Below are 24693 nucleotides of genomic sequence, written 5' to 3'. Positions count from 1 at the left end.
CACTACAGTACTGTCCTGTACTAGGAAAAGGTGGACACAATACGAAATCTAACCTACAGCAATGTCCGGATATTTTTGACATCTTAAAAAAAAATGTTCGTATCTACCCTTTTTCGTCGAATGGTTGTGAGTAGGGGAGCATCTTTGCTTGCAAAGTTTGCAAAGCAGACTTTGAGTATTGTGGCAGTAACTTGGGGATACACAAACATTTAAAGAGGAAAGAACGTCAGACAGTTGGACAAAATAGGCTTACTTGCCTCCTTAAGATTCAAGTAACCGTGTAGCCAAAACAGTTTTGATGACAAAAAAAGACAGCTTAAGTGTTATGTTAGAATGTGCCGGAAAAACGTATTCGAAATTGAGTACATGCTTTCCAGAGAACAAATGTCAGTGTTCAAAACCATTTGATATCGAACTGTCGAGAATCATCAAGTTTTGTTACCGACTTTGCAGTAACACACTGAATGTACTTTACAAAATAGAAATAATGTTTTGTATTTCCTGTTTTACTGCTGCTAAGAATCAGGGATGAAACATATTTACTTGATTTTTATGAATTATGTATATGGGTGTCACTAAAAATGAACAGAAGTTTATGGATGGATTCACTCAGTACAGTGCCTAATTGGTTCTAGGGATTTTTATTACATTTTTTTGGGTTTGAATCAGTAGTATATTCATTAAAAGTCTTTTAACTATTCCCATTTTTCTTGTGTTTATTATTATTTGCCATCTATTTGAATTAACTTTGCGTTAAATTTAAGAAAAAATGAGTTATTTTCTAATTATTGGACTAATTGTTTCAATCATTGGTGACTAGATGACTCTTAAAATGTATATTGATCGCTCGTTAGTGGCAGCCATATTGACGATTCAGCATTTCTGTACACAGCAAGAAGAACTCAGAGGGAACGTATGATCTTCCTCACTGGAATCGCACTGGTGCGTCTGTATCCTCAGCTCAAACCCCCACAGTATTGTTTTCATTTTTACCATCCCATCGACAACCGATCATTCTGCCTATTGCAGATTGGTGGAAAAGTATGAAACAGCTGCTGCCGTCCAAAATTGTTGAAGCGGAGGACTCCGTACGCTACAGCAGCAGCAAGATAGGCCGGCTGGCGGCCAGGGGGCCAGTTCCTGGGCTGCACCCTGAACCTGCAGGTACAAGTCGCTTGCTATCAGATTTAAGCCTTTACCCCTTATCCTATGAATTAATACCCAAATAAATTCATTTAAACTACAAAATACTATTGTTTTTATTGAATCAAATGAAAATGGATTCATCTTTGGACATGTTTTGGCCACCAGGGTAGAGGTAGGACCAGGCCTAATAAATCCAGGCAGACCCGTAGATATTAGCAGTGTCTGAAACTCATGACAAAATTTACAGGACACCAGGGCTTTGAAAAGTTGCCTGCCCAGCCATAAAGTTTCCTGCTCCATTTTTCACAACTTGAAACGCACTAAGACGACTAATCGCAAAAAAAACCCATTGTTGCCAAGTATTAAGGATTGATAATCAGAATATATAACAGAACAACACAAGTTTATTATACATCCACTAATAACATTCATTGCATGTTTTCCATCTGCCATCAGTAGGTACCTGTATTTACTCATCTTTATTCATTCAATGATTGCGTTGCGTCGTCTGCTACAAGCTACGTGAACTCCTCTTTCCATGATTCTTTTTAATGCACGTTTATGTTTTGTAGCGTCATAAATTTTGTTAGCTTCTTTTGAATATTTCTTCTGGGGCTGAAGTTTTGGCTTGATTCCTAAACACTTATCCATTTTTCTTGTGTTCTTTGTGCGTTGACTTTAGAAAATGATATGCAAATGCACAACCTTATGAGGCCCTGGAAAGTCCGGAAGCGCAAAGTTATTTGATGCAGGCTTCTGATTGGCTGCCGAGTATGCAAATTGCCAAACGAACAGAAATTCTGAAATTTCCAAACCGAACAGAGATTTCGAAATCGGAATAAAGCAAACGTTTGATTTGAAAAAGTTGTCGGCCACCCGGGCGGAGAAGTTTTGTAAGTTGTACGGCAGACGTAAAAGATGCACGCCCTGGGCGTCCGGGCAGAAGTTATTACAGACACTGCTATTTTTAATTTTCTGTAAGCCTTTAAAAACAAGTGAAAATGGCAACATTCGGCTGGCAAATGCACTTTCCATTTGAGAGAAGCACCTGGCATTGAATGAATTAACAGCATGTTTAAAGCTTTATCTCAAGTTAAACTTTTGACAACATTTGATTCAAATAACAACACTTTCTATTTGTGCGTTGATGGATTTCTGTCCATTCTTTGTTCCCAGAATACGCGCAGCCCCTGGTGAGCGGCGTGACAACATTAGGCGCGCGTTCTACATTCAAACCCGACGAGGGTCCCGACCCCGGCTACAGCGACCCCGACCTGTACGACGCACCCGTTTCCCCGGACGTTTACCACGCGTACGCTGAGCCGCTGCCCGCCTCCGGGGCCGAATACGCCACGCCCATTGTTGTGGACATGGGGTGCCATCCGTCTGCCGGGCCGCCCGCCGCCATGTTGCTAGCACGAACGGACGGAGGCCAGTCGCCTTACGACACGCCAAAAAACGCCACGGGACACGACCCGAACTATCAGGTGCCCCAGTGTGGCGCCAACAGGGCAGATGGTGGCGCATGATTGGTGGAACGATTGACCCTCAGATATGTGTACTGTCTAAACCTGAGCAGTGGGATCCGCTTGTGTTGGTGCCATTCCAGTCGGATCACTGAAAGAGCAGAAATGAATGTTTTAGTTGAGTGGTCGGCAACCACCGGGCCGCGGACCGGTAACAGGCCGCACAGAAAGAAAAAACTGCCTTATTTTGTGCTTCAATGATGTGGTTTTCGGTAGGATATTTATCGATCAGTACCAAATATCGCCCAACATGTTTTCTCAGTGTTGGATACAACGGCAATTGAACACGGATTGCGGCGGTGATAACGCCGAATCCCAACCACTGGGTTACAAGGATTGTAGATGACACAGGAAAAGGCATTACATTTTGACTCATCATCACATTTTTACTCACGGTGCCAAGTTGTAAAATGTTGAAATTATGGTGGCAGGCCATGCATTTCACCCCCAAGATCTTAAGCCTGAGCCAGACCCAAATTTCAGCCTGGGTCAAGTCAATCATCACGTTCAGGCCGGGCTGTTCCCTGACCTTTTTTTTTTTTTTAAAATTCACCCGTTATTGTTCTTCTCTCTGCCTCACTCTCTAAGTGCCATGCGTTTTAAGGATGTACTGCTGCTTTGGTTCATTGTTCAAATGTCAACCTGTCAAAATGATGGATGACCCTAAAATGTTCCCGTCAACTCCTTAAAAACCCATCAACAATAGAAAGTCTTTGGTTAGTAAAACTTCTGCAGACACTTAAATATAATATAACATTTTTATACTGGGGATCAACAGATATGGGGTTTCTAAGCCGATACCGATTATCGGTATTAAGATAGGGCCGATAACTGATATTTGGAGCCGATATTCGTTTGCAGTAAAAGGACCTGCAGTAGCAAGAGAATCTCTGCGGCTGCCTCTGAGACTTTTTAATCTGCCCGTTGGACATTTTAAAAAAAATTGTCATACTGATATCCATCAAATTCCCAAATATCGGTGCCGATAATTGGTCGAAGTTTATACTAGAGGTCTCCAAACTTTTAAGCTGAGAGCTATTGTTTGTTACTAATTAGTGGAAAGGGCACCCAGTTTGATATGCATTTCTAAAACAACAATTTGTTACTATGTTGTTATGGTATTACCAGGTTAATTATTGGAAGCGGGGTAAATCTACTCAACCACCGAAAAATGTATTTTACGAGGAAAAAACTATGACCCAGCGCTGTAAGCTATTTTTGGAACAGGTCTGTGGGCACCTCAGCTGCCATTAGGGGGCACCATGGTGCTCGTGGGCACAATGTTGGTTACCTTTTAACATAATGTTACAAAAAACACGCTGACGCACCTTGCGGGTCCCTTTGCGTAGTGCCATGAGTAAATATACTGTGATGATGGAAAATATCAACTGCCTTTTCTTATGTTATTCAAAATTCCTTAGTGTCTTGTAAATACCCAATAAATTAAGGCTCATTGTTATTAATGATTTCGTTGACATTTCTAATGTTATTATCAGGCGTGGTGCTGCAATAATATAGTCAGACATTAAACCGGTCCGTGGTCCAGAAAAGGTTGCCAACCACTGTTATAGTTGATGCAAGACAAGCACAGCGACTACTGTTTTTCCAAATCTGTGATTTTTTATTTTTTTAAGCTGTGATTTTTTTTCCTGTTACAAAGTTCCAAAAGAGTGAATTTGTTCTTTCCTCCGAGATGTCCACGGTACGCATCGTCTTTGAAACGATGACTTGAACTCGTGTTACTGTTCCGTCGCTACGAACATCTTTGACTGCCCAAGTGATTTTATTTGATATTTATTTTTAAATCCTGCTGATGAGAAGCCCCAACCGCTGACCACCAAACGTTGACTAGTTTTGTTTGTGTCCCAACTATGCGGAATCAATGTCTTAATTTCAATGTGAAAAATAAAGCAACGTTTTAAGGATTACTAGAGGTATAGGATAATGTTACTCTAATCATTTGTTGTTGATGAATCATCAAATCAGTTTGTTTGGCAAAAAATGGGTGACTTGCCATATTTTCGGCACTATAAAGTGCACTAGATTAAAAAACGCACCCCCCTAAAAATATATACAATAAAATAGATCTAAAAAAAGACAAAATGTGCACTGGACTTTAAGAGGCATGGGATTAAAACAACAGTAAGAGCTAGGGTTGAATAAAATACATCATTCCATTATCTGCACCGCTTATCCTCAGTAGGGTTGCGGGGTGCTGGAGCCTATCCCAGGTGTCTTAGGGCAGTGGGCAAGGGGAACCCTGGACTGGTTGCCAGCCAGTCGCAGGACACACATACAGACGACTCACTTGTTGATTTACAACTACAGACAATTTGGACCGGCCAATTAACCTGGCATGCATGTTTTGGAATGTGGGAGGAAACCCACACAAGCACGGGGAGAACATGCAAACTACACACAAAGGTTTTATCCCAGCAGACATGTTAACCAAAATAGGGAGCTCCAAGATCATTCCTTGTTTCTCAAAGGCAGAACAGTGACCTCACACTAGCACAGATTGATAACCAAACATTTTCATATTCATTTGATCAAACATACACAGTTTGATACCCCCCCAAACTATTTGAGGACAAGCACTCATATAATTGACATAGCCCTGGAAATTAGATAAAAAGAAAAAAATGCAAAGTATCATTTGTATATTTAATGGTTTTATACAGCACTGTGAGTAGTGTGTCAAAGTGCTATTCAAATACAATTTTACTTGATTAAAGAACGCCTTTCATCATTGGCATGTTTGTGCAATTTACATATTAATCACAAGAGGGCACTGGAAGACCACTCCAAGTTTCTCAAAGGCAGAACAGTTATTTTATTGTACCTCAGCATTGCTAATTTCATCTACTGTATTTTTAGGTATATAAAGCACTCTTTCAAACTTATGGCCAATTTGGTTTTTTTTAGGTGCACCATATGGTCCAAAACACTCCCACCATTGTTATCTCTACATTTTACTGCACACTTAATAATGTATATTCACCTTTTTACATTATTCTATTTGTGCTTTTCAGTGAGCAGATAGTGAACATGATATAATTCTTGATTTAACATAAACCTGACAAGGAGTGTAGTTTATGCATTTTCAGTGTGTGAACATAAACACGACATTCAGAATATATTTCCATAAATTGTACGTAAGCTCTACAGTAAAAACAAAACTGATGTCTATTACGTTGCCCGTTAAGCATTCAAATGAATAAGGTTCTGTCATTAATTAGCCTATGATAACAAACAAAACAAATATCCTACTAGTAAGGTATGTACTCAAAATGCACAATGTGTTAAAAGTAGTGATGGCATAATGAAGCACCATAAAGCAGTGAAGCCTTCTCAAGGTTTCTTCATTTTGCTCACGTTGAGGGTTTTTCCTTGCCCTCATGTAGGTTTTAGATCAGGGGATGTTATCATAATAGTCTGTGGTTTGCAATAATCTGGTCTGTGCAGCCCTTTGAGACTGTGATTAAGGCCTATACAAATAAACATGATTTGACAAGGGAAATGCTTCACACAAGATGATTCATTACCTCTACTACGCCATCATGTGGACAGAAAAATGTAAAATATGCTCTGAATACAAAAATATACACATTTAAAGAGTGTATCAAGAGAGTAAGAGGAATACTATATAATTTGTTACTTTGTGTTTATGCAACATGTGAAAAAAGAGGTAATATAAAGTGCTCATTATTTTTTAGTCAAAAACATTTTTTTCTAAAATCTTTGGACCCAGTTTCTTTTTAGCAGAGAATTTCACCTGCTTTTGAAAAAAGCTCTTTCCCAGGGTACATAGGAAGCAAGGGGTATATATTTGTAATAGCAAGTTTGTTTATAAATTGGAAGTGCATTTTACTGTGATTCCCAGTGCAGAAGGTCCACACTCAAAGCTAGCTAAACATTTCCTGAATCGGTCACGTGGCGCACCCGCTTCGCGCGACTCTGAACTTACGTAACCAGAACACACCTCGACTAGCTATTATTTTTGCATCAACTAAAGGATTTTTTTAAACTACAACAAAAGCAGGTGAAGTTCCAAATGTCCAAATTACAAATGTAACTAAGAGAGTCACTGTGTAATATTTGATCACTAGTTGACAATGTTTTATGCAGTGCAACCGAAAATGAGTGCAAAAAGGCACACGGAAGATTACAAACTTTGGATGATGAAAGTGACATAACACAATCTTTTCTGCAAATGTATTTTGCCCAGCCTTCCACAAGGTTGTTGGCTATTTGGGATACCCATAGCAGCAAGATGGCGGGGAAAACATGCAAGTCAGCCCTCTCTAGGTGAGCCTCATGTTAACTAAATACACATTTCTTGATCTCCGAATATTTAGCAAAAATGCAGGTGTTAATGTAGTTTGCTTATTATTCAAATCACTGGGTTTTCTTTGGAAAAAAAAAAAAAAAAAAAAAAAAAAAAACTTTTTTCCCGGATCAAGAATCCCTTAACCTGGGTCGTCAGGGCACCAATGAGGACACAACTCTGGACAGCCTTCTCCACTGTTGACAGTCCCTGGCATGTTCTTGGGTCGTGGCAAAAATGGCAGCAGTCCATTCGTTTATGTTGACGGCCCAGTTCTTTTTCGGTCTTCCTCTCCTCTTGCCCCCTTTGACTGTTCCCTGGAGAATAATCTTGGTCAGTCTTGTCTTGTGGCGTGACCATGTCACTGAAGTTTCCATCCGCGCACAAATGTGAATAGTTCTTTTGGGGGTCCAATATGCCAACTGATATTGTTGAGCACCGTTTCGTTTGTCACAAGGGCTACGTAGCTGACCACTAAGTTCCCAGAGACAATGACTGAAGCCGTAAAATAAATTGTCAGAAAACACTTGAAGAAGATAAAGCCGTGGGTTACAAAGGAAATTCTTCAACAGTGCGACACAAGACAAAAACTAAAGAAAAGCAACAACCCTGCAGGAGCAACCAAATACAGAGCAGCCAACAAGATAATAAGAAAAAGCTTGCGAGAGAAGCAAAGAAGAAAGGGATCCAAGACCATTGCTCCTTGAACAAGAATAATTTAAAGAAAACCTTCCAAATTGTAAAATACTTCTCTCATACTAAACAGTCAAAAGTCAGTAGCATTTAAGAGGCAGGGAAAAAGCTAACTGATGAAAAAGAAATCATGAAAAGATGGGAAGAATAGTGCTCCAAATTCTACAACACCCCGAAACAGGGAGACCCTGAAGTTTTTAAGAATTCCGGCCCAAGGGAGAGTGATAACCACCCTATTCCCCGAGAAGTAGAGGCAGCATTTAACTCACCGAGGAACGGAAAGTCTCCAGGAATCTAAAACATCCAATCAGAACTCGTATGAAATGTTGGTGAGCAAATTAAATACATCTTGACAAAGATTTGCAGAACATTTTAGCCAACTGAACAATGGCTATCTGCATGGACAAAATCGTGAGTGAATATGCTACCAAAGAAAGGAAACTTCAAACTATGCTCCAAATACAGAATTGTTAGTCTCTAGCCATGTAAGTAAAGGTATGCTAAAGATCCTACTGAATAGATTGAAACCACAGGCTGAAAACATCTTAGCTGGAGAACGGACAGGAGCGCCACAGAACGGCTTTTCAATCTGCGCATCTCAAGAAGTTTCAACAACAACACAGAAACTCCATCACGTTTTTGTTTATTTCAAGAAGGCGTTTGACAGCATGGCAAGCCACTTTATGGGCCATCATCCTGAAGCACAATATGGACCAGAAACTAGTTGAGACCAATGAAAAACTGTATGCCAATGCCAACAGTGCGGTACTTATCAATGGTATCATTTGAGTTTGTTTCGAATGACAGTTCGTGTGAGACAAGGCTGCATTCTCTCTGAAACAACATAAAGCTACAGTCAGTATTGAATGACACAGCATCACTAACCTTGGCAGGAGATAAACAGGAACTTAGTGGTCTGGTCAATTGCCCGGACAAAGCATCAAGTAAGTTTGGGATGGAAATCAGCACAGAATAAACAAAAGTAATGACCAACAATTCCCAAGGTATTCCCACAAACATCGCCATCAACCACAGAGAGCTAGAATCAGTCACCAAATCATATAAAAACCAGAAATCATGGCCAGGAATCTCAGTTGCCAGATTTAAACCCATCTGGAGGGACAAGAACATAGCAGTGAAATCAAAAATCAGACTCATGCAAGCGCTGGTTACTTCCATCGTCCTTCACGCTTGCGAGACATGGACTCTCACAGCAAAACTGGAAAAGAAAATCCAGGCCTTGAATATGTGATCCTACAGGAAAAATCTAGGCATCAGCTACTTGACTTTATGCTTGTCATCACAGTTTTTGGTTAGTGTAGCATGAAAATGTTAAGAGTAAGGTAAGGCCCATTTCACATACAGTCTAAACGTCACCCCAAACGCTCAAATTGATAAGAGTTTATTCTAGTGCGTATAAGAAATGCACGTACTTGATGAATGAGCTGACTGAGGCTGCGATCATGATTCATTTTACAAGCATTAAAACAAAACAATTAAAATAATACATTATTTTTTATAGGAGGCCCCACCATTACTCAGCAAAAAAACCTTTACATTTTTTCTAGAAAAACACGATAGAAATACAATTTAGTGAGGTAAAAAAACATTAAAAACATTAAATCAGTATCGCGACCAAATGCCCATCTAATCACATATTACGTTGCTGCATTCTGTTTTAAAAGGTTCAACAAAAACTACCTTTGACAAACTAAGGAATGAAATAGTAAATATGTAAACACATTCAGTTTTTTACTGCTAATGATGTGCAGTGATGGGAGACTGGTGAGGCTATGCCTGTAAAATTAAAACTATATTACATTTTTTTGAATGTTCAAGTTCTTTCTCATTTAACTTAACAATTTTGGGATTTTTTTCAACACAATATTTGTACTTTCTTACACTCTTTTATCATGGCCAAATTCAAGCACTTTTCAAGGCCCATTTTTCAAATTGTCCAGTACCATCAAACACTTTTTTGTGGACTTAGATGACTAAAATACAGTCGCTATCATGCTACTAGCACATACTTTGTTCTATTTTGAGCTGTTCATATCTTTTTGTGTCAATGGGCTGCTATAAATTACCGGTAACATGAATTCTGCCATTCTGCTTCCACCATGCACGGGCAGCTTGGCAATGTCAAACTTATTTACAAATACGGAAAGGGTTTTATAGGTGTTGAGTAATAATTTTGTACAAAAAATAAAGGAAGTACTGTAGGTATAAAAACAGAAGAATGAGTGAAATTTTGTTTCATTTTAATGATATTGATTGCTATGAAGCAGGGTGCATTCAATCTTCCAATCTTAGAGACTGATGATCTTTTGCTTTTTGTTTTACTTATTTTAATCTATATAATTTTGCAGGTTTTTCAGAAGATCAGTGTCTTAATTGGTTAAAATAGAATTGTAAAAAGTTGCATGGCATTGAAGAGTTCAAATTTTTAATATACATTTTATTGCTTTGCATTTTCAGAGATTTTGTGTTGTTATACTTAAAATCTGTTTAGTGTGTAGAAATCTACCATTTATTTGTATTTTACAGTTGTTGTTTTTTTAATTTTTAATTTTTATTTTTTCTTTATTTAGAAGTGTGGTCTATCGAGCTAGACTACCAGAAAACACAATAATGGAAATCATTTCAAGCATTTTCAGGAACGTCCCCCCAAATTCAAGCATTTTCTGGACCTTGAAAACACAATAAAATTCAAGCATTATCAAGGATTTCAAGCACCCGTACAAACTCTTAATGTTTTGAATATAGATAATGCGATTAGTATGCAACACATTACTATAATTAGAGTTTGTAGATATAGAATGAGACAAACAATTATCTTGGCTCCTGGCAGAGGGCGATAGTGAGACCAAGTACTTTGACTAGGCAGACACCTCAGACTATCCAATAGAATTAAAGATAGTGTTGGCAAGCTAACAGCAAGTGAAGCCATTAAGTAATTATTTTCTCGCTAAATGGACTTTTTTTTAATGATGGATGATTACCTGTCTATTGTGGGTTTAAAAGCAGCAGCACACAGACCTTATCTATAAGTTAAGGTAAGACCAAAAAACTTTTTTTTTATGCTACAGTTTAAAAAATTCCTTCTAACTCTGTCAATCAAATGATAAATAAGATGTAAATCTAACTGTGCCCCACCAGACACGAAGCTCACCGCACGTCACTGTTTACTACACACGTTAACATAACGTGAGGTTTTTACATGGACCAGGTTTTCCTGCCACTCATTCCTCCATGTTCTTGCCGTCCTTTCCGAACTTCCACCAGACGACGGTGAGTCCTACGGCAGTTAGCAGGATCAGGCCGCTGGTGACCAGGTAAGCGATGGGCAAGAAGCTGTTGGGGCCTCCAAACCAGTTCAGTGTGGTCAGGACCATTTGCTTCCTGCCTCGGAAGTACTGAACGGGAAAGTCTGGAGGGATGGTTGAGTTAAGGGCGAATAACTGAAGAGAGAAAAAGTCATATATTCTCAGGTGTGTTACTAAAAAAAATAATTAAATGTACTTGGTTAAAACGGCCCTTTAGAAAAGTCTTTTCAGTGTACCAAAGAGCTTTACAGTAGTCAAGTCAAGTCATGTTTATTTGTATAGCCCTTAATCACAAAGAGTCTCAAAGGGCTGCACAGATAGAAGACTTTTGCAAACTACAGACTATTATAACACCATCCCCCATCTAAAACCTACACGAGGGCAAATAATACACATATTATCAACATAAAATATAGGTTATTCATTTGCTATAGAGTAGAAGTGTGTTTTAAGCTTAGATTTAAACATTTCAACTGAAGTTGCAGATCGAATCTCAGGGGGCATTCCACAGCACAGGGGCCCAGATGGGGAACGCTCTCGAACCTGCGGATCTCTTCTCGACTCTTGGGATCACTTGTAGACCAGGGTTTTCAGAGCGAAGGCTCCGGACTGGAACATAGGGGGAAATTAGATCTGAAAGATATGAGGGAGCTGGTCCATGCATGATTTTATAAACTGAAGCAACAAGTAAACCCAGCAAAAAGAAAACAATTTGAAAAAAAAACAACAATAAAATAAAGCAAGATCGATTGAGATAAGAGATAAAAGTGTCGTCATACTACTGGGTATTAAAAGCCATTCTGAAGAAGTGGATTTTTAGTCCGTATTTAAAGAGGCCCGGGTCAAAAATGAGACCTATCTCAAAGCTGATTTCAGAGCCTGGGAGTGGTGACAGAAAAGGCTTGGTTAGCCCAGCGCCCTGGAAAATGATCATGGTCATTTCTAATGATCTTGTTACGCGACCATAACACTGAAGTTTCTGTCTGTACACAGTTCACAACAGTTCTTCGTAAGGTCCAATGTGCCTCCAGATGTTGTTGCGCACCGATTCGTTTGTCACATGTGCTAAGTAGCTGATGCCTAGAAGTTTCTTGTAGCATCGCATCTCCAAGGCCTGGATTTTCTTTTCCAGTTTTGCTGTAAGAGTCCATGACTTGCAAGCGTAAAGGAAGATGAAAGTCCCCAGCGCTTGCATGAGTCTGATCTTTGATTTCACTGCTATGTTCTTGTCCCTCCTGATGGGTTTAAGTCTGGCAAGTGCGGCTGTGATTTGAGCTATCATGGCCATGATTTATGGTTCTGACCCCTCTTCTGATATGACAGCTTAAAAGATTAAAAACATGTTCTTGTGGTGCTCCTCCCCACCCTGAAACCTGTCTGTTCTTCGGCTTGGATCTTTTCAGATGTGGTTTCGGTCTGTATAGTAACAGTATTGTTGTCAAATTTGAAGTTGAGCTGAAGAAGATTTTGAATTGTAATCCTGTTGTGTTATTCAGTCCCAATACTCTGCTTGATTATTTTCTTGGGCGGACAAACTTCCATAATTCAGTGCTAGGAGTACCTAAACGTATTCTGACTGCAGAGGAGAAAACCTCAAAGTGTTATCTTCAAAAACAGACCAAAACGATGCAGATACTTCTAATCGTTCAAATACAGCTTCAATTTTACTTTGGGTGCACATTCTTAGGCAAAGTGAAAATACCAAGTGATCCTGTACCATTTTATAGGGTTTTAACACTAAGTAGTGGAGTAACGTACCATGTTGTAACGAACTTTGATTAACAAATGGGTTTGAATACCATTTTACAGTACTAATTACTGACAAAAGTATATGCGTTCAAGGACCGCATGGGAACACGTTACCCCCGACAGTGTTCTTGTCTGAGAAGAAGGATACTGTAGTCGATCTCCACGCTGTAGTTCCCTTTGGGAAGTCCACTTTGGAAGGGTTTTTCTGCACGCTGCAAAATGCCGTAGAGCTTCTTGAAATTAGGGAATGCCGCTTCTCGCATCCAAACAATAAGCGCTTCGTTGATGAAGCCGTTGTTGACGGGGTCGTCCGTGTCTAGCTCGTACACTGGCCGGCGCCAGTAAGGAGGCGGCACTGTGCCTGTTGGTAATTGCGCACCAGTCAGCGACATATCTAACAAATTATGAGAGGAATAACCCCTGATCATTTCCATGATTTCCCTTTATAAAAATCATTGGTTGTCTGTGATTTTAGTTATAGTGTTTTTACGACCATAGGGCTCAAATAAAAGTCTTAGATCTTCTTCAAATGGGGTTTTTAAGGGTTATTTAGCTATCTTCGTTATTCATTATTCGTTATCGGTCAGTTCATAATACGCTACAAAGCCTAGGAGCCCGGACACTTACTCTCAGCCAAAAGGCCAAGCTAAGGTCCTAGCCCTAAAGCCTTGTTGCGATCATTGCGAATGCACCGTTCCCGGAGGTACTGCAATATCGGGCCGATGCGTGGAGTGGACAGAGCAAGCTCTTATTCCATCTCCGGAATGCAAAAATCAAAGCCTAGGAGTCGGGACTCTTACTTCAAATAGTGCAGTGCGCCCTTTCATACAGTCCTATGTGTGCTGGGAGGCGGACGTATTTGAGGATGATAAAGGGTGAACCGGTTGTTCAAAGTAAGAGTGCAAGCGGTGTAGGAACGATGAATGACCCGTGGGGAGTACCGTTTTGATTGGAAGACAGCACACCAATTAGCGAATGGATTGTAGGCGTTTGGGCTAACATGTCTGCTTGGGAACTGGATTTTTCTATATGGAATTTCTCGTGTTTAGTGGTGCTTGTATAAAGAGGCACCATCGTACAGTGGCCCCACTGCATAAGAGCTATTCTAGTAAGGAGTAATTATAAACGCAATATGTCTTTAGAGCAGAGATCTTGGCCGACACACAAATTAACATTAAGATAATTTCCACAGGCTACGACTAGATACCCAAGTGCTCGAGATAGCTGACCACCAGCATCAACTTTTTTTTCGTATCATGAATAGGTTAAGGAATGAGGAAGTGAGGAGAAGAACTGGTTTGGTGAGAGCTTGCAGAGACGGTTGGTGCAAATGTTCCGAGATGGTTTGGACATATAGAAAGAATGGATGAAAGCTGTTTGCCTAAAGGAGTGTATAGTGCAGTAGTGTTGGGAAATATAATGAGAGGAAGGCCCAAATATGGTTGGATGGATGTGGTGAAACGTGCTCTGGATGTAAGGTCCGTTAATTTAATGGATGCAAGAGTGTGTGCAAGGGATAGATGTAAAGGGCGAGGGAGGGTTGAGAATGACTGATATTGAATGACTGATATCGATGTATATGATGCAGAGGGGGTAAACCAGTGTATGCTCTCAGGTCTCTCTGCTGATGAAGGGTTGCATGGGACAGCAACTCACCCTTTGTTGTGCTCTGAGCTTAATGTTCGGTGTTAGATTGGGCGGAGTGGAGGAGAATGAATGTAAGTGTTCTTGATTCTAGCCACCTCCCACTAGGCTTTTGGTATATAGATGGATCATCAACAGTCGCTCATGTCCCCTGAAATTGCTGATCCGAAAAAAATGTAATAAGGAAAATCTTGAAAATGGTCAGGGGAAGCCAAATTTTATTATACGATTGTAAGCAACATACCTTGAAAGACTTCAGCCAGGCTAAGGTTGCCGGACTGAGGATTCCGGTACTTGATGTTTTTGTCTGTGTACCAGCTGATGCCGCTGTGTAACAAAGGGACGGGGTACTCAGAAGTCCCGGAACTGAGGTACTGGAACTTGAAGGTATCTGTGATGAAATAAAGAGGTCAAATAGTTTAGTTAGTTCAAAAATACAATACCCGCTTATTGTGGGGTTGTTTTGTACCATGCGACCCGTTTTTTGGGTTGGTAGTCAATTACACAATTTGAGAGGTTTAAAACAAAACGACACTTTTTTTTGCCTGTTTCAAACAATGCAGTTTGGTAATTGGGGCAAAGCAAAATCAGCCAGGTTTTTTTATGTTATTACAAACAAACTGACCTATGGCCACTACCTCTTTGACCTGTTGCCCTCTGGTAGGCGCTACAGGTCCTTCAAAACTAGGCCAAACAGGCTCAAGGACAGCTTCTTCTGCAGGACCATTAAAACCCTAAATGAATGCACAAAACTGTGAAAATATCTTGTGACAATTTCAGGTTTATTTCTCTTAATGTTGATGCCAAATGAAACTGTGAAAACATATATAGTATTGCGCGAAACATGTACAGTATGTCAGAAACGTGATCCCTCACATTTCTGCAGAAATGTCATTTTGATGTTTAATAGGACATCACTGAAGAAAAATCGCTTTGATGATTCAATGAAAAGAAGCATGTAAACCAAGGTCATGGCTTACTGGAAAGATATCCTTTGGCTTGATGAGACAAAGATTAATTTATTTGGCCCAGATGGTGAAAGGCATGTGTGGCTGCAAACAGGTGAAAAGTACAAACATGTTTGTGTCTTGCCTGAACTAAAGCACTGTGTTGGCAATGTCATGGTTTGGGGCTGTATGAGTGCAAATGGAATTGGGGCGTTGCATTTCATTATGGCAAACATGAACTCAAGCATGTATTGTGAAAAACTGGAGCAGAGAATTATCCTCTCCCTTCAGAAACTGGGGCACGGGGCAATGTTCCAGCCTGACAAGGACCCCAAATACACAATAAGATGACCAAGGTCTTTCTAAAGAGGCTAAGGGTAAAGGGGATGAACTGGCCAAGCGTGTCCCCAGATCTAAATCCAATAGAACATCTTTGGGGCATGGTCAAGTGGAAGTTGGAGAAGCATAACATCATGAATATCTCAAAGCTCAGTCATGTTGTCATGGAGGAGTGGAAGAGCATTCCAGTGGCAATTTGTGACGCTCTGGGGAAATCCATGGCCAGGAGAATTAAAGTGGTTCTGCAAAATCATGGTGGCGACACAAAATATTGAACTTTAGGAACTTTTACTTAAAGGTGTACCAGGGCTTTAGCTACTAATTGCTATACTTTGAGATTTTTGAGGCTAAATACAAATTCACACTGCTATATAAGCTTTACATTGACTACCTTTCATTGTGTCAAAGCATAGTTTCTTCAGCATTGTTCAATCAAAAAATATGATGAAATCTCTTCAGAAATGTGCGGGGTGTACTTATTATTGCCGCTACTTTTTTCCCAAACGTTCAACCCTGCGGCTTATTCAGTGATGCGGCCAATTTATGTATTTTTTCTAACAGCCGCCAGCAGCGCTCGAGTACAAAAGGTAAGGTGGAATATATGCGCAGAGGAAGACTGCAACTTCTTGGCTTGTGCACAAATTAAATTAGCGTAGACATATCCTCATCATGCAAATTGCAATAAGAAAGGCACGTGACGCAGCTTTCAAGCTAAAAGCAATCGAGCAGTCCGATAGAGAAGGAAACAGAGCTACTGCACGTAAATTTTACTTTGCGAGTGTGCTGCTAGCGTGTCTTTGAATAAGGGAGCGTGGGACGACGTCTATATGACAAAGTCTCTTTCCCACACTGGGGAAGACGACTTTGAGGACGTCAGTTATAAGGAGGAAGATGAGGACGGTTTACCGTGGTTTTTACAAGTACCGTATATTTTTTTTTAACAGACCCTTTTACTGAGTTGCGAGTGTGTTCCTAGTAGCGTTTTGCTACCCTTCACAGGCACGGTTTGGGATGAAAGTTATAATATTATGATTAAAGCTTTGAAGACTTTCTCAGTGTGCCGTCTTTCTTTGTAAATATGTGTAACCATGTATAATATGTATTTGCAACTGTATATTTTTGTAATGTATTTATTTTAGAGACTTATTCTGATATGTTTTCCACGGGCGAATCAAAAAGGCAGGGGCAAAAACAACAGAGGCTGATGGGAAGTGGAGTAAAGGTGAGACGTGTTTGTGGACGCAGCGGACAATAGTGGATATATATTTTTCCCACCCTTACCTTTGGAAATATACATTTTTTTCCCTTGGATTATTTTCAACGGGACCCGGATTCTGCAGGTCTGCATCAAACCTTAAGTACCGGTATCATTTTCTGTTCATTTTGCCGGCTGTGGTGTTTGGACTGTGTACTTTATATTCAGTTACAATCGTGGGACTCAAAGTCAGGTTTGTGTTAATTTTGTGATTGTGTTACATGTTTTAATGTGGGCGCACGCGGCTTATGTACAGGTGCGGCTTGTGTAAGTACAAAAGCGGTTATCCTCTTGAAATGTGGTGGGTGCGGCTTATAATCAGGTGCGCTCTATAGTCCGGAATTTACGGTAAATGAAAACAACCCATTTTTTATTACTATAAGCAAAATAACCCATTTTGGGGAGGACTTGTTTGTACAAAACAAGCCAAATTTCAGAGTTGTTTGAAAAAACAACATTTTTAATATGAAGGACAGTATAGATTATTATAAACAGATGACACATTTTTAAGGGATTAAAAAACAATTACCATTTATAAATTTAATTGTTGGGGATTATTTTAACATTTTAGTAGTGTAAACAGGTTTCAGGGAGGTTTAAATCTAAATGACCCATTTTTTGTGTATTTGTTTTGATTAAACGACGATTTTGGGGATTGCTGTGAACCCCTAAATCTTAAGGATTCAAAATAAAACGACTATTTCTTTTAGTGTGAAACCAGCCCATTTGTGGAGGATTTATAAATTGTTATTTTGGATGAGACATATTTTGTTAATGTTTTTCAAAAAATTACCAGGAAGCTCTTTCTTATTAAACCAGTTTAAGTATCCAGTGGCGTGCAGTCAGGGGATGCTGTCATTACGGTAATATAATTGCTGATTTTTTACATTATGTTACAAATATCACCAATATAAAAATTATGTAACATATGACTGTGATGAGTGTCGGCATATGCAGAGTGAAGCACACAATTCTCTTGCCTTATGGCAGAGGGCTATAGTGAAAGCAAGGATTCTGATTTGGCGCACACCTAAGCCCCAAACAATTAGACTTGCCAAATGCCAGGTTAGCGCACAACTTCTTGCCAGGTTCACATGGGTGTTTGAAATCTTTGAATGTATTTTCAAGGATTGAAAAGTGCTTGAATTTTGGGTGGAGTGTTTGTAAATGCTTGTAATTGTTGCTATGTTTCTCAACAACTCTGCTTAAAAATGACGTTGACAGTGCTCTCTGGTAGCTTCACTTTGCCATTGAATTTTTTTTTCCCTTGTGATTAATGGCAGCTGGCATTATTTTAAATGGATTGACCTATGAAGCAACATCGCCTCCTACGGGGAAGGTGCATGCTACATCTAAACTGTGCACTAAGAAATGTGTACTAGTGCAACGATTACGTCTCCATTATGGACATTTATTACGGACCATGCCAAAAACTGAGTAGCCTTTTTCAATAGTAATTTTTTAATGGTAAGAACCTCCTGCGACGGAAAATGCAAGCTCTATATTACACTGTAAGGGGAGAGTTTTGTCTCGAATATTTACACACACATTATTCAGATCCACAAATATATTCCTAATTTCCTCAAAATCCAAAAATCGTATGTCTCGATAAATGCACACGCAAGATTAAAGATGCCGATATATTTGTGGCTCTGAAAAACGTACAATTCAAAGCAGATTTCTTCTTCTAATGGTACTGGTGAAATTTGAAGATTGGCTTTGAAAGTCCTTAAAAAGTGCTTGAATTTGGCCATAAAAAGGAGCACAAACTCTGAATAGAATAAGTGATAGTATTAGCAAGCTAGCCGTAAGTCAAGAAGTTTAATAATTTTTTTGTATGGAGGATAACCTTTCCATTGTAGCGTTTATTCAAAAAGAACAGTGTATAGACTCCATTTATAAGTTAAGGTAAGACAATAAAACATTTCCATGCTACAGTTTATAGATTGCTCTCTTCCTGTAGATGAAAAAGATCTATGTTCATTTATTTGTATATCTGACTGAGCCTGACCAGACACGAATCACACAGCACGTCACAAACTAGGTTATCTTTTTATCCAAGTGTGTTATTATTCATCAACCCACAAAGAGCAGCCCCAAAACAAAAAATGTCTTTTTGTTTACCATTAAACATGCTGTTGGCCACAGCTCCGCAGGGAGCGATTGGCATTCCTTTGTCATTGGTGGAGAACGGCTTGCAGTACGAACTGGGTTTCTACATCAAAACAGAAATTGATTCAATCCGTGGATTCGCGTGATCAAAACAGGGCGGTGTATTGTGAATGGTACCTTGAGGTTGGCCGTCCTTCCAACCATTTGCGCATCGTCTCTGGAGTCCATGTAGCGGCGCAGGTTCTGGTGAAAGTTTTGGAGGCCGTAGTAGAAGAACACGTCTCCCTGGCAAAGCACAAGAGCTGACTTCAGAAAACTCAGCCAATGACTTGCGGTAATTGACATACAAGGTTCAATACCAGTTAACAGAGTGAGGGTACAAATTCATTTCTTTTTTTAATATCTTTAACAATGTTTTTTTCCTCCATTTTTAATGGTAAATAGCCTATTACTTAGGGTCATTTTTCTAAGCACTACGTTGTAATTATTATTATCATTATTATTATTTGCCCATTTATCCTTTTTTCTTTTTAATATCTTTATTTTACTTTGGAGTGACATGTCGTTGCATACAATGTTTCACAATGTTTGTATCAGTGACAATAAAGACAAATCTATTTTATTCTAAATGCCAACTTTAGACACCGTGAGGGAAAACTGGGTGACTGTGCCATCAATGGATGGACAAAAGCAATGGTAGCATGATGTTCGTGGAGAGCCAGGTGCTAAACGAGTAAAAAAAAAGTATCCATTTTCCCGGCGGAGAAAATATTTTTGACAAACAAACATGAACTAAGCTGCTATGCAGATGTCACTCAACTATATCCTCCGATGGAGGAATATCCCGCACTAAACTGTGGAAATTTGGAGGCCTGCCTCACTGAGATAAAAGAATGGATGTCACTCAACTTCTTGTGCCTTATATCTGAAAATACCGAAATGTTAGTTATTGGTCCATCTAAAAATTCTCAGAAACTGCTCTGAACATTGAAAGATGTAATATCACCTTGACTGACTCAGTCCAATATTTGTGTGTCATATTTGACCCAAATCAGTCCTTTCAAACACACATTAAGAATATTACTACAAAAGCTTTTTTCCATCCTCACAACATTGCTAAAATTCGCCCTATGCTGTCTCAGTCGGATGTGAAGATTATAATTCATGCGCTTGTTACCGCCCATGTCGATTACTGTAATGCACGACTCTCCGGTCTCCCGAAGTCCAAAATCAAGAGCCTTCAGCTGGTACAAAATGCTGCAGCGAGGCTTTTAACTAAGACAAGAAAGTTTGATCACATTACCCCGATTTTAGCTAACCTGCATTGGCTCCCTGTTAGCTTAGGATGTGATTTTAAGGTTCTATTGGTAGTATACAAAATCATGCATGGACTTGCTTCCTTATAGCTTTCAGATTTAATTTCGCCCTATGTTCCGGTACGGAGCCTTCGCTCTGAAAACGCTGGTCTACTAGTGATCCCAAGAGCCAAGAAGAGATCTGCAGGTTCGAGAGCGTTCTCCATTCGGGCCCCGGTGCTGTGGAATGCTCTTCGATCCGCAACCTCAGTAGAAATGTTTAAATCTAAGCTTAAAACACACTTCTATTCCATAGCATATGAATAACCTATATTTTATGTTGACAATATCTGTGTAATATTTGTTATTGCAACATCCATTGTAGCCTGGTCATCCTGGAAGGGGGATTACCTCATGTGCAGTCCCTTCTCAAGGTTTCTACATTTTCTTCATGTTGAGGTTTTTAAGTTTTTCCTTGCCCTCATGTAGGTTTTAGATCAGGGGATGGTGTAATAATAGTCTGTGGTTTGCAATAATCTGGTCTGTGGAGCCCTTTGAGATTATTTGTGATTAAGGGCTATACAAATAAACATGACTTGACTAAAGCAGTGATGTTAAGAATTAGACCCATAAGGGATGATTGAATCCGGCCCGCCATAAATTTCTGAGAATGAAAAAATGAGTATGGCTCGAGGGCCATATATGGCTCTTTTCATGACTACATATGACTCGGAGATAAAATTATTCTCATGAAAATCTCATCATGTAGTGTTCCAAATCTAATAAGCTCGAAGTCAATTCTATTGCCCGCATGGCTGACATAGCTATAGTATTAAACCAGTTCTTTATTAATTATTATTTTCTTTAAAAAAAAGACAATGTAGTACAAATATGTTTTTTCTCAATCGCAGATCATTTTTAACATTTTATTGAAAAAAATAAAATAAAATCAAACTGGTGAAAAATCTTACACGCAAGTTTGCCGATTTTAATTATTATTTCTTAAAAGATAAATATAAAATGTAGTCAAAATGTTCTGCTGGCAGAGTAATTTTAAGACTACAATGCAAAAATGTTTAAATCAAAAAAGTAAATATCTTGCACATAATTCTGTTGATTTTAATGATTGTTTTCTTCCCCGTTTTGAGACCGGGTGGAAACATGTGTTGGCTTGGAGAGGGATGGGCGCCGCTAGGCTGTACTTGCCCAAGACACACCGCAGGAAATGGTACCCCAACAATCATAGTCGTTAAGATCCACCCACCACATAAAATGTAGTAAAAATAAGGTTAAAATGGCAGATAAAGATTTTACTCATTTTAAATTATTCTTTTTAATTATTTATCCAAGTGAATAACCTGTATTGAGTTTTAGCAAACACAAAAGATAAAAAAACGTTACACTGTAATTTTAGGCAACAAGATAATTAAAACAAATATATATATATATATATATATATATATATATATAAAGGGCAGCACGGCGGCGCAGTGGTTAGCGCATGTGCGGCACAGTTCATGTCTTGGGAACCTCCTGCGTGGGTTCAAATCCAGCTCCAGACTTCCTGTGCGGAGTTTGTATGTTCTCCCCGTGCTTGCGTGGGTTTCCTCCGGGCACTCCGGTTTCCTCCCTCGTTCCAAAAACATGCATTTCAGGTGAATTGGCCGGTCCAAATTGTCCCTAGGTGTGAATGAGCGAATGAGTTGTCTGTCCCTTTTTGCCCTGCGTTTGGCTGGCAACCAGTTTAGGGTGTCCCCTGCCCACTGCCCGGAGATGGCTGGGAGATGAGATGTGTATATATATATGTATATATATATAAATATACACATTTTTACAGACTGTAAACCTTGAGATTCTTAAATGATGCACTTTCAACCGAGGCAAGTCTTCAAGCACTACCTCTGAATGTTTTTGCCATCTATTATCTGTACCGCTTATCCTCAGTAGGGTCGCGGGGGCACTGGAGCCCATTCCAGCTCTCTTCGGGCAGTGGGCAGGGTACAGGGGACACCCTGAACTGGTTGCCAGCCAGTCGCAGGGCACATAGAGAGAGAGAACTCACTCGCTCATTCACACCATTGGGACAATTTGGACCGGCCAATTAACCTGACATGCATGTTTTTGGAACGTGGGAGGAAACCGGAGTGCCGGTAGGAAACATGCTCCACACAGGAGGTTTGATCTCAAGAGCTCAGAACTGTGCCGCACACGCGCTAACCACTGCGCCGCCGTGCTGCTCATGTTTTTTCCAATTTATCCTAAAACTGTTTTTAGTTTTTAACTTATTTTTCTCTTTAATACGTGTTTATTCTTGAGTGCCATGTCTAATGTTTTCATAAGCAATGAAAAAAGGCAAATCTAAGATAACTATCATATTGTAGAAGTCATAATATAAAGTTAATGTAACGACTTGCTTTGCTGTAACCGACAGGGTTTTCATTTTTCTCCGCTTACATAGACCTATAGCATACGTTAATGTTTTACAGTATTTAACAACCAAAGATGAGATAAAGGCGGCGAGCTGGAATCAATGGCTCACCTTCATAGCTCGGTCCACTCTGAAGTGCAGCTTACAAACGCACTTCAATGCAGCGTTAGTGGCGTTCTTACGCATGTCATGACAACGTGCACAGGCACCGTTATCTGTGTAGTCCACCTAAGGTTACATGAAAAAATTTACTGGGTGGAAGAGGCCTCGAAGGATTTTTCTCATAACCAGCGTAAAAAGTAGTAGTAAGAACAGAAGTCTCACCCGGATTTCCTGTACACTGTGCACAGTAAGCAGAAGCCAGATTCCCAGCAGCAAGCATATAAGTGCCATCAGGTAGAAGAAGGGAAGCACGGTGTTGGACGTCAGCATGGGGGACCAAGCGGGGAGACGCTGCTGCTTGAAGGCCGAGTTGTCGGGCCTGTGGGCCAGAGGGCCGCTCTTGGCTTCGGCCATGGCGGGGACGGTCAAGATTCGCTGGTTTCCTGTTGCAGTTTCTGCGCTACTAAAAAAAGAAACACTCGGACAAACACGCACACACTTTTGACGGTGCCGTGGAGGGAAACAGTTGACTTCTGTTATTGATTAACACCGAACAAACGCCTCTTCCTGTTTATGCTGGACTTATTTATTTTTTGTTTGAGACGACGTGAATAAAATTGTATGAGTCAGGGAGCTACATGGCACTGAATTAAGATTTTTAAATTATATCAGGTACAATCTGGAAATTAAAATAAATCACAATTCCGGTGCAACTGGATGATAGTGCTGCATTTGACACAGTAGAAGAGTGTTTTTCAACCACTGTGCCATGGCACAGTAATTCATTGTCGCACATTGCCGAAGGAAATTATCCAATTGTGTGCCTGTGCGGTTTAGCAAAAGCTATTTTTTTATTTGGATTTACTTTTACAAGACATGGAACAGCACCAACAGGTGGTGTACCAAAAATTTGTTTCAATGAAAATGCCTCAGATCCAAAAAGGTTGAAAACTACACTGCAGTAGATTAAATTTTACTAAATAGACTCAAAAACCTCTTGAATCGTTTTAAACTGGTGTTATTCCTACTAAACAGACATTGTTCATTCAATATGAATGCATAGTCCAGACACCCTGAAGTTAAATATGGTGTTTCCTGATGTTTAATTTTAGGGGAAGTAGTTTTTAATCTGCATATGTAGAATAGAATAGACCTTTATGAATGTCATTAGAATACACAGTCAATTTTAATAGTTGTTGTATTTATTATATTGTTCTCTAGTTCTGCCATACTTAACATATTATGCAGGAGTCTGGGGCAATAATTAGTAAAGTTCACTACAGCCCCTTTTTATCCTATTGCCTATTAGAACCATACACAGGGTAGGATATTGGGATCATACTAATATTTCATTCCTGCAGCCCAAATGATTAAAATAGGATGATTTAGTAAAATTTCACTTCACAACTGCTATTTAAGGTCAACAAAAATATAGTGCCAGAAAACATGCAAAAATTATTCACTCGGAAAGAGCGAAGTTATAACTTAAGGGGCTGTAGTAAATTCAAAATCCCAAAGGTGAGAACCACCAGGAAAAGTATGTGTGTGTCTGTGTGTGGAGTCAAACTTTGGAACGATTTACAAGACGAGATCAAACAATGTCCAACTATTCATGTGTTCAAATATAAATACAAAAAAACATTACTGGCAGAATACAGAGATGAAGAAAATGTTGTATGAGTGATACTAGAGATTGGAAATACTTTACAACTATTGTTAATCTTGTTGTATTTGTTACTTGGTTCGTCTGTGACTTGTCTTAATCATTTTTTACTATTTATTTTGTTTTTATTGTGTTTTAACT

The 24693-nt window shown here is 39.5% G+C and overlaps 2 protein-coding genes and 1 pseudogene across 3 annotated transcripts in view; 1 reads left to right on the top strand and 2 right to left on the bottom strand.

Annotated features, from left to right (window-relative positions):
* The window catches only part of dcbld2 (discoidin, CUB and LCCL domain containing 2), a 34801-nt gene extending 30201 nt beyond the window's left edge, over positions 1 to 4600 (top strand). The window contains exons 13-15 of one of the 2 annotated variants that reach the window (XM_088352770.1): positions 893 to 942; positions 1030 to 1164; positions 2323 to 4600. In XM_088352770.1, coding sequence (XP_088208896.1) covers positions 893 to 942; positions 1030 to 1164; positions 2323 to 2675 — 538 coding nt within the window. In that variant the 3' untranslated portion in view covers positions 2676 to 4600. Of the gene's footprint in view, positions 1 to 892; positions 1165 to 2322 lie in introns of both variants that reach the window. The other variant, XM_088352769.1, reaches the window with a different exon arrangement.
* A 2575-nt stretch (positions 4601 to 7175) lies between these two features.
* On the bottom strand, positions 7176 to 23401 carry cdc50c (Cdc50 family member C). Its single transcript, XM_088353337.1, has 7 exons — positions 23112 to 23401; positions 22899 to 23015; positions 19242 to 19349; positions 19077 to 19167; positions 14656 to 14802; positions 12916 to 13128; positions 7176 to 11122 (listed from the first exon to the last, which is right to left on the bottom strand). The coding sequence occupies exons 1-7, from the start codon at positions 23301 to 23303 to the stop codon at positions 10935 to 10937; spliced, it is 1056 nt and encodes a 351-aa protein (XP_088209463.1). The 5' UTR covers positions 23304 to 23401; the 3' UTR covers positions 7176 to 10934.
* LOC148353016 (U2 spliceosomal RNA) lies at positions 13456 to 13545 on the bottom strand (annotated as a pseudogene).
* Positions 23402 to 24693: the final 1292 nt, after the last annotated feature.

The sequence above is a fragment of the Urocampus carinirostris genome, chromosome 14 (genome assembly GCF_059441175.1).
Source record: "Urocampus carinirostris isolate Australia breed hairy pipefish chromosome 14, RoL_Ucar_1.0, whole genome shotgun sequence".
NCBI lineage: Eukaryota > Metazoa > Chordata > Actinopteri > Syngnathiformes > Syngnathidae > Urocampus > Urocampus carinirostris.
This window is presented reverse-complemented; position numbering and strand designations above follow the sequence as displayed.

Bases quoted from the DNA above. Each gene is read 5' to 3' on its own strand.
- cdc50c (XM_088353337.1), bottom strand. From the start codon at position 23,303: ATGGCCGAAGCCAAGAGCGGCCCTCTGGCCCACAGGCCCGACAACTCG. The intron at 23,016-23,111 runs GTGAGACTTCTG...ATGTAACCTTAG, and splicing joins ACAGTGTACAGGAAATCCGG to GTGGACTACACAGATAACGG. The intron at 19,168-19,241 runs GTACCATTCACA...GTTTTGATGTAG, and splicing joins GAAGGACGGCCAACCTCAAG to AAACCCAGTTCGTACTGCAA.